General features: G+C 29.7%; 1 protein-coding gene across 1 annotated transcript; it reads right to left on the reverse strand.

Moving 5' to 3' along the window:
- Window positions 1–4,445: 4,445 nt before the first annotated feature.
- On the reverse strand, window positions 4,446–5,480 carry LOC107903014 (glycine-rich cell wall structural protein 2). The gene has a single exon (XM_016829088.2). The coding sequence runs from the start codon at window positions 5,306–5,308 to the stop codon at window positions 4,664–4,666; it is 645 nt and encodes a 214-aa protein (XP_016684577.1). The 5' UTR covers window positions 5,309–5,480; the 3' UTR covers window positions 4,446–4,663.
- Window positions 5,481–10,377: the final 4,897 nt, after the last annotated feature.

The raw sequence follows: 10,377 nt of genomic DNA on the forward strand, positions 1-10,377 counted from the left end.
AAGAATTTAGCCTATAAATAGACTCTTTTACAACCTTAGAAAATACACTCATTAGAGATTAGAACTCATAATACATTTAGAGAATTTTATGTTTACGTTTTGAGGGTTCTTTATTTTTAGGTTTTCGGGGTTTATTTTTATCTCCATCTTTTGTACTCTTCGTTCTTTTACCATTATAGTAAAATTATCTTTGCTCGTGGTTTTTTATCCTATTTGGAGGGGTTTTTTCACGTTAAATTTGTGTGTTCAATTTTTCAATTTCTTTTGCTATTTTTACTTGTTCGTTGCTTAATCGAGTCAATCTTCAACAAGCAGAATGGAAAAAAACTGCATAGAACATCTACTAGGGATAAGTTGATTCCACAGCGCACGAGCCTTGAAACAGTCTTAAAAAACATGGATGATAGATTCTTCAGAATTACCACAAAATAAGCAAGAAGGATTACCAACCATACCTCTTCTGAATCTTTTGGCATTCGTTAGCAAACATTCCTTGAAAACCAACCAGAGGAATTGTCTAATTCGTTGAGGCCCCTCAAAGGACCAAGCCAATTTCCATTTATTGCCTACAGGTTTCAAACAGTTTTGCATCAAGTGATTATACGCTGATTTGACAGTAAATTCACCATTAGTAGACCAGTTGGAAATCAGTTCATCTTGCCCAATAAAAGGATTCGGAGGCGGGATACCTGCAATAAAAGGAACCGTATTCCTATCTACCATGCAATGCCAAAAATTCCAATCCCAACTACCATCAGCTAACATAACCTCACAGAGGGTAGTGTAATACCCTATTTTGGCTCGGGTCTAAAAGGCCCAAATTACAAACAGGCCTATAAGGGCCCAAACTGAAACAAAGCAGAGGCCCGAAACTCAGTGGCCCAAAACAGATAAAGAAACCCTAGGGTTTCTAAGAAACTACAGCTGCCGCAGCCAAGTCCCTTTGCACGAGCCGAATCTTCACCTGCAAGGAATGAACACAGAGAAGGAAACAAAATCAAAAGATTTGCAGATCAAGAGATATCAAGCATGATTTGTTTCTTTATTTTTTTTATTATTACTATGGCTATAAGAAGGTCATTAATGTACTGTAAAGGGGGATGGGAAATCAATAAAAAAACAACTATTTCCACAACCGAAAACAGAAAACTCAATACTAAGAGCAGTACAATCGATCCAAAGGTTAACATCTACAGTTTTTTTTTCATATTTTATATTTACTTTTATTTTTCTTTTACATACGAATAAAACAAAGAAAAAGGAAAGAAGTAACCTTTAGAGGTGCCCAGATCACCGTGGATGGCAGAGGGTGTCGTCTCCGATGACAGACAACCGGAAGTCGAAGGGTTTCTCGGGCTTATGGGGCATTTTTGTTGATATTTTGAGGGATTTGAACCCAGATTTGGGCTTAGGGGAGTCTAAAAGGCCAAATAGGGGATTTTTCCCTTTTCCGGCCACCGCAGACTGCAGTGCCGGCGTCGGAGATCGACGGCCAGCCCGGTGGCCGATGACCGGCTGATGCCCAGACGGTGCCTAAACGATGGGCGAAAGGGGAGAGCTTTTTTGAGGGAGTTTGGTTTTTTTTTAAAAGAGAATGAAAAATAAATTTTTTTGAAAGGTTTTTGGCTTAAATAGCCAAATAAAACGACGTCGTTTTGGGCATGGGTCGACCTGACTCTGATCCGACCCGACCTAGGATCCGCGCGTTTTTAAGCGGAGGGGTAAATTGCGCTTTTAGCCCCTCCGCCTTTTGAAGTTTTTCAATTAAGTTTTTTTAATTTTTTTAAAATTTACCCTCTAATTTTTCTTCGATTTCAATTTATTCCTACTTGAAAGACGCCGTTTTAAGGAAAAGAGGAAATTGCCCTTCCAGCCCCTCTGAATTATTAGCGGGTTCAATAAGGTCCTCTGATCTTCAATTATTTGCGACTTTGCCCCAATTTTTTTATTTTACAATTCAATTTAGTCTTTTTTTTTATTTTTATTTATTTTCTCCTTTATTAATAATGTAATTATTTTTTTCCTTTTTTCTTTCTATATATATGTATATTTATTTTTATGTATATATTTATTTCCATATATATATACGCATATTTTTTAATATAATGTAATTATTATTTAATTTATTTTTTCTATTTATTTATATACGTACATGTATATATATTTATTTTTTTCTAACGAATATTTTTCTATATTTATATATGTATGTATATATATATGTTTTTTTTATTGATTAAATACTTACTTATTTTTTTAAACACATATTTTTTTTAATTTGTATATATATAATTATATATCTTTCTTTATTTTCATAAGTGCACTATATAGTTTGTTATATAAATTTTATAATCCAAGATTTTATATGTAAATCTATGTATATGTCTTTCATTCTTCATAATTTTAATGTATATGTTATGTATCTCCTATTCTTTATATTTTTTTGCTTATTTCCTTCATTTGTTTATTAATTTATGTTTTCATTTATATTTTAAAAGAGTTTTTTTTTATTTTTTATTTTGCTCATTTATTTGATATTCTTGCATTGTCATTGTTTATTTTTTATTTTATTAATTTCGTTTATTTACTATTTATATTATGTCTGTGCAATTGTTATATTTGTTATGGCGACATTTACACATACATTTAATATAACATTACATCATCTTTTTAATCGAATTTAAAAATTGAGATTTTCAAAATAGAGATAATACTCGTATTTAGGATTTTCAAGAGAATTGAGCCCTAACGTATTGGGTTCCAATTTTCTTCGTTAAATCTAATAATCTAGAATTGCCCTTTAATCAAAAATAAAATGAAAAAGCGTGTTGTTGGGAATTTAATATGTTGTGTCCTAATGCATTGGATGTGACGTATTGATTTCTCGAGACAAAGATTCTTTTTTACAAATATATATATTAATAAAGGAAATATTCAATGTTTGGGATGTTGAGAAATTGTGCCCTAACGTATTGGGTTGTGGTTTCGTCAAAAATCTTAAACAATGGAATATTCTTTTAAATTTTATCACACAAACCTTTTGGACAAAATCATCTTGAAGAAATAAAATATCGTACCCTAACGCATTGGGTGTGATGTTTTCTGTTTCGAAATGAGGGAGTGTTAATAACTTAACGGATAATTTAATTAGGGATCATATTTTTCAACTTTCGACATTAAGACATTAATTAATCAACTTGGTACCAATTTTTGGGCGTTATGAGGGTGCTAATCCTTCCTCATACGTAACCGACTCCCGAACCCGTTTTTCTAAAACTCGTAGACCAAATTCGTTTTTAGGTGACCCAATCACACCTTAATAAAAGATTGGTGGCGACTCCAAATTTTCATCGACAACTAATTTTTGTTTTTTTCCAAAAATAAAAATGGTTTCGACAGGTAGTATTCATGTTAATGAGATTCATATTACGCAAAAGTTAACAAGAGGACCAATTTTGGGAACCCAATTACCATACCTTGATTAGTCTACCATCACCAATCGACCAAGCAAAACTTCGACGCAAGAGAGGCCACACCTTCAAAAGGGGCCTCCAAACAAAAGAGCATGAATCTCTCGAGATGTTCACTGGACAAATTTCTTTGACTTTATATTTAGCACGGAGAAGCTGAACCCATAATGCTTGCTGGTTAAAGAGAAAATTGATTCGAATATTTGTATCAAATGATGTATTTAATCTTTTTAGATGATTAGATATTTATTTATTAAATTTACATTTAAAAGTTTAATAATTTAATCCTTAGAATATTTGTATTTTTCTACAATATTTAATTTAATTTTTTATTAATTATTTATATAAAGGCTAAATTTGGAAATTTTATGTAGAATAAATAATTTATTTTCCTTTCCACAACTTATCCAAATAAAAAATATTAATTCTTTTTCCTTTATTTTCTTTATAATTTTTAATTATCTAAACAATAATTAAATATACAACTTGGTTGGTTAATCCGATCAGTTCATCGATGGTCGGCAAGTATGATGGTCTTAATGATGATTCTGCACATATTTCGTGTCTACCTCACTGGTGGTTTTAAAAAACCTCGCGAATTATAGGCGTGGTTCTGGTTGTGTTGATTGCATCTTTTGGCATAACAGGTTATTCCTTACCTTAGGACCAAATTGGCTATTGGGTAGTCAAAATCGTAACAGGCGTTCCGGAAGCTATTCCGGTAATAGGATCGCCTTTGGTAGAGTTATTACGTGGAAGTCCATGCTTTCCCCTTCTTTCATTTCTTTCCCATTAGACACCTATTTAGCACGAACTCAAAAAGTAATACCCTTCTCAATTATATAAAAAAATAATTTATTACCCAACAAATGCAAATTCAAAATATAAATAATTTATTTTATTTGAATATTCCCATATTTTCTTTTGAATTCCTTTTATTATAAGTAATAATTATATAAAAATACAGAAGAAGAGAAATGGAATTAAGTACAAAGTATTATTCATTGTAATTACTGATGGTACAATAATGCATGATAATATGAAACATATATAGTATCTAAAACGCTTTACTAAAGACTTGGAAGTCATACAATATATATATATATATATGCAAGCCCCTCATGCAAATCCATGCAAATACTAACACTATTCTATACATCTCTATACCTAAATAAAATATTCACCCATTCATTAGTTTATGGTGAATAATCATCATCTCCCCCACCACTGCCGTACCCTGAACCATAACCAGACCCACTTCCATACCCTGAACCATGTCCATAACCATTGTCACCGCCACCGCCACCACCACCTCCTCCTCCACCACCACCACCTCCACCTCCACCTCCACCTCTACCTCTACCGCCACCACTTCCGTATCCAGATCCGCTTCCGTATCCATAACCTGAGCCATGTCCACCTCCACTACCTCCACCTCCGCCACCTCCTCCTCCTCTACCACCGCCTCCACCACCTCCTACACCATTCCCATACCCAGACCCGTATCCGGACCCATATCCAGACCCATACCCTTGGCCAGAACTAGAGCCACCTCCACCTCCTCCTCCTTCACCACCACCACCTCCTCCTCCTCTACCATAACCTCCTGAACCGTATCCGGAACCCCTTCCAGAACCATACCCTAAACCATATCCAGAACCTGACCCCAAACCATTAGCAACACTTCCACCTCCACCGCTTCCTCCTCCTCCTCCTCCTCCACCACCACCTCCTTTTCCTACACTCCTAAATGACCTAGCAGCAAAGGCCAAGTCCACTAGTAATAAAACCAAAAACGCAGCACCAATAATCTTAGAGCTGCCCATTATTTTGATGCTCATGAATAAAAATAAAAAGAAAAGAAGCTCAACGCAACACTCAGTACCACTCTGAGAATCCAAGAAAAATGAACAAGCCTGCTTTTGATTGAGCAAAAGATTAAGGCCAAGCTCCTCTATTTATAGGCATTGCAAAAAAAAAAAAAAAGCTTAAATAACTAATCTAAGTATCCCAAAAGGCCAGCTGAAATTCTAGTGTTGAGCTGATGATAGCAAAGATATGACTATTTTCATGTTTGGTTTGATGAATTTTTGTTTTCTCATCCAACTATAAAATATTATATTTTTTTATTAATATATATTTGTGGGGCGTTTTTATTTTTTATATCTTTTATATAAAAAAATAACACCTACAAGAATTTGAGACATTTCATTTGTTTATTATATCAACTTATTTAACAAATATATTTATTATAGAAATAAATCTCAAAATTATACGCGAACTTTGACTTAATGTAATTATACACATGAAACTTTAATTATGATTTAAATGTATACATAATATTTAAATTTTAATTCAATCATATATATTTAAAGAAATAAACTTACACATTAGCATATTATATAATTTGGTGGTGGTTGATATGTTAACAATAACAAAAAGAAAAACGCGGCGGAGGAACGTAGCTAGTGATAGTGGCGTTGAGATTGTGTGTATGGGAGGTGGATTACTACTTTACTTTACTGTCTTCTTCAACAATAAAGCTTTTCCTCCAACTTAGATATGATATGCAATCTTAGATATGATATATAATCTTAGAAGATATGATTTTGTAATCTTAGAGATTTAATTTGTAGATACCTTTTAATCTTAGCCGTTGATGTAATTGATCTGTACCGTTGGATTTGGGGAGGCTCACCTATAAATAGAGGCCTCTCCCTTCATTGTTGAAAAAAAAAGAAAAAGGATGAATAAAAAAAAAGAGAACGATTGACAGTTTTTTAAAGGTGGCTTACTATTTTTTTCTTTCGATTATTTTTTACTTATTTACGATTTTAAAAAAGGAAGAATGTGATGCCACTGTGAATTTTATTTATTTTTTTATTTAGCCCCTCCGCCTTTTAATGTTTTTGTAATTAAGTTTTTTTATTTTTAAATTTACCCCTTTATTTATTTTCGATTTCAATTCGATCCTAATTGGACGATGCCGTTTAGGGAAATAGGGAAAATTTCCCTTTTGGTCCCTCCATGTAATATGTGCGTTCAATTTGGTCCTTCAGTTTCCATTTATGTATAGATTTGCCTCAGAGTTTTTATTTACAGTTCAAATTAGTCTTTTTTCATTTTCTTTATTTTTTATTAATTAGTTTTTTATTCTTTTTTATATTTAATTATTTTTAAAAAAATATATATGTATATATATTTTTCATATACGCATATTTATTTTTTTGTAGTATAATATAATTATTATTTTTTATCTATATGTATATATTTATTTTAGTATACATATGTATGTACACATATTAATATTTTTAACTAATTTTTATACATATGAACATATTTATTTTTTTTAAAAAATGTAAATATATTTTTTTATATACTTTATAATTTTTTTCTTTTATTTTCATAAATGCATCATGTATGTATAAGTTTCATAGCTCAAGATTTTATATGTAAATTATGTGTATGACTTTTAATTTTAATGCACATATACTATGTGCCTTTTATTCTTTATATTTTGTTTATTTTCTTCATTCGATTATTAATTCATGTTTTCGTTTATATGTTAAAATTCATTTTTTTTATTTTGATCATTCATTTGATATTTTGTATGTGATTATTTTTTATTATGTATATTGATTCTATTTATTCATTTATTTATATTATTTCTACGACGCAATAATATTTATTATTGCATGGTATATTTAATGTAGCATCACATCATTTTTTACTCGATTTCAAACTTTTCAAAATTGAGATAGTGCTTGTATTTAGGATTTTCAAGGAAATTGAGCCTTAACGTATTGGGTTCCGATTTTCTTCGTTAAATCTAACAATCGAGTATTTCTCTTTAATCAAAAAATAAGAACTCATTATTGGGAATTCAACACGTTGTGTCCTAACGTATTGGATGTGATGCATTGATTTCTCGAAATGAATATTTTTTTTAAAAAATAATAAAGGAAATATTCCGAGTTTGGGATTCTAAAGGAATTGTGCCCTAACGTATTGGGCCGCGATTTCTTAAATCTTGAATAAATGGATATTCTTTTAAATTTTTATTGCACTAGTATTTTGCCCTAATTCATTTTTGGGGAAAATTAGAATGTCGTGCCCTAACATATTGGGTGTGGTATTTTCTTTCTTTGAAATGATAAGGGTCTTAATACGTAACGTTTTAAGTTTTTTCCTAAGGATTACGTTTTTCAAATTTTCGACATTAAGACATTAATTATTTAACTAGGTACCAATTTTTGGGTGTAATGAGGGTGTTAATCCTTCCTCATACGTAACCGACTCCCAGACTCGTTTTTCTAAAACTCGTAGACCAAAGCCGTTTTTTAGGTGACCCAATCACACCTTAATAAAAGATTGGTGGTGACTCCCAATTTTCATTTTTAAAAGTCGACAACCTAAAATTTTTGTTTTTTCAAAAAAATGGTTTCGACATTCTAAATTTTAACTTTTGGAGAGAAATTAACATAAATTACACATAAATTTTGATGTATTATGTGATATAACACGTGAACTTTGATTTGACGCAATTATATATATGAATTTTAATCTTGGTTTGAATATATATATAAGTTCGATTTTGATTCAATTATAATCATTTAGAAAAAATAATTAAATCATTCCAATCATTCTCATATTGAGTAAATTAAATTGTTTGTATATGCAAAAGAATAAATCTAAAATGGTGTCGACAATTATTATCTTGTAAATGATTTATACAAACCGAACAAAAATTAATATTTATGTATCAAAATGCACGTTAAATCAAAATAAGTTAGTAGTTAAAATATAATTTTTAAGTTAAATTACAAGAGTAAAAAATATTTAAAAAAAAGTTAGAGGATCAAGTATGTAAATTGTTCTAAATAGTAGATTTCATTTGTTCAAAAATTTATAGTTGTCAAATGTTGTGCTTATAGGTGATATCAGTTCGGGTTTTTTGAATTTTTTGAAATGTTGATCATAACTTGGTTCTCGAATTTTTTATATTAATTTTTAATTTTATTTCGACAAAATAAGTTTTGTTTTTATGACTTTTAATATTTTTTAGCAAAGTTTTCAAGTTTTTCTCATTAATATTTTTAAAAAATAATAACTTTTCAAGTAAATCAATAACTTTTATATGGTATTTTTTTAAAAAAAATTATTTTTTCACTATTTTAAATATAAAATATTTATTTTTATATCATAAAAATTAAAATTAATTATAAATAAATAAAAACAAAATTTTATTTAATTTTTGATAATTGCAATTTTTTATTTAATTTACCTTCCTTAAACCGTCCAAACATTTGTATTGAGATGAATTTTTGAGTTTTTTACTTAGCGTTGGTCATGCCATATAAATAATAATCTAACTAATAATAAAGTAATTTCAACCCCTCGTCAACTTTGCACTAATCAATAAATAATAAAATATAATCTTGATAACCAAATGATTATAATGGCCAAGAAAACTTTTTTAAAAGTCTATCAAATGATCAACGCACGGCAATTCGATAATTAATATATACATTTATCTATAGATTTTGACAATTTGATCCCTCATTTTGTTGATTTTTTTTCTAGGTAAGTTTATAATTTGGAATAGAAGGAAACTTTTAGATTCGAGGACAGACTTATTAAATATTAACTAATTAAATTAAACCTCATATTCAAACTTACCCTTTCGTCAATACATATGTAGAGTTTTTGAAACTTTGGTCTTGGAGTTTTAATTTGAGACCAATTTTAAAGAGTAAGAAATGAAGTAATTAAGTCTCGATTTAGATTTACTTATATATCAGCACAGTCGATTGAGTTTTAGCTCAATTAATATCAATATTATTATCAATGCAAGAGGATGTGAGTTCAAGTACATTAAAGTGTATTATCCTCCTATTTAAGAGTTGCTTAATTTGAAATTATAAAAAGAAAAAAAAAACCCTTAAAAGGAGGATTGTCTGATGGCGTTAGTCATTTATACAAATCATACATTTGGAAGACCTAAAAGTCAAAAGGCCACATATATATAATTCCACTAACTCACCTACCCAAATTCCCCAATATATATATCTCTTAAAATATGGTAATGGGATTGTTTCTTCTCTCTTAATCTATACGTTTAGAATGACATGTGGCCTTTTTACTTTCATACGTTGCTTGCTATGTACTTCCTCTTCTCTAGCATGCTTGCTTCCCATTTGCTTTCAATCATGCCATTTTTCCAAATTTAAATGGAGGGAAATTAGAGTCTATTTCATACTTCTCTCGTAATGAATTACAGCTACTAAGCACTTTAACTAGTTTTTGCACTAACATTAGGTACATTCCATATCTCTATATAGTCATGTCACTATCATTTTTAAATAGTGCTAAAATATCATAAATGAATTCATAATTATACACCTCAATTAAGCTTATTCAATTGAGATTGGTCAACCATCTATCTTCTAAACTTCTTCAAACTACAATCTAATCAATCCGTATAAAACTGCTTTTACTTTGTTTTTTTTTTGTTTTTGTTTTATTAACTGAATTGCATTAATAATAATTTAAGTCATTTAACTATAAAAAATTATAAAATGGTTATTCGATTATTTAATTTTGTCTCACCTAATTATCTTGAATTTTTAGGTGTTTTCATGTTTACGTTACTCAGCCAGTAACCAAAAAAATATAAAATTGAATAAATGAGCCACTATTTTATAATTAGGTGATAAAAAAATCATAATTAAGTAATAATTTTATCTTTTTTATTAAAATAGTTTTATAAATGATAAAAATAGTTCCATTGGTTTGATCTTATATCTGCATAACCATTAAAAGGTATATATTTATGTGGTTTTCATATTATTTTTATTTCAATATGTTTTTCATGTCATATTGGTGTATTGTTTAGCTTTTGAAAAATGAC

The sequence above is a fragment of the Gossypium hirsutum genome, chromosome D05 (genome assembly GCF_007990345.1).
Source record: "Gossypium hirsutum isolate 1008001.06 chromosome D05, Gossypium_hirsutum_v2.1, whole genome shotgun sequence".
NCBI lineage: Eukaryota > Viridiplantae > Streptophyta > Magnoliopsida > Malvales > Malvaceae > Gossypium > Gossypium hirsutum.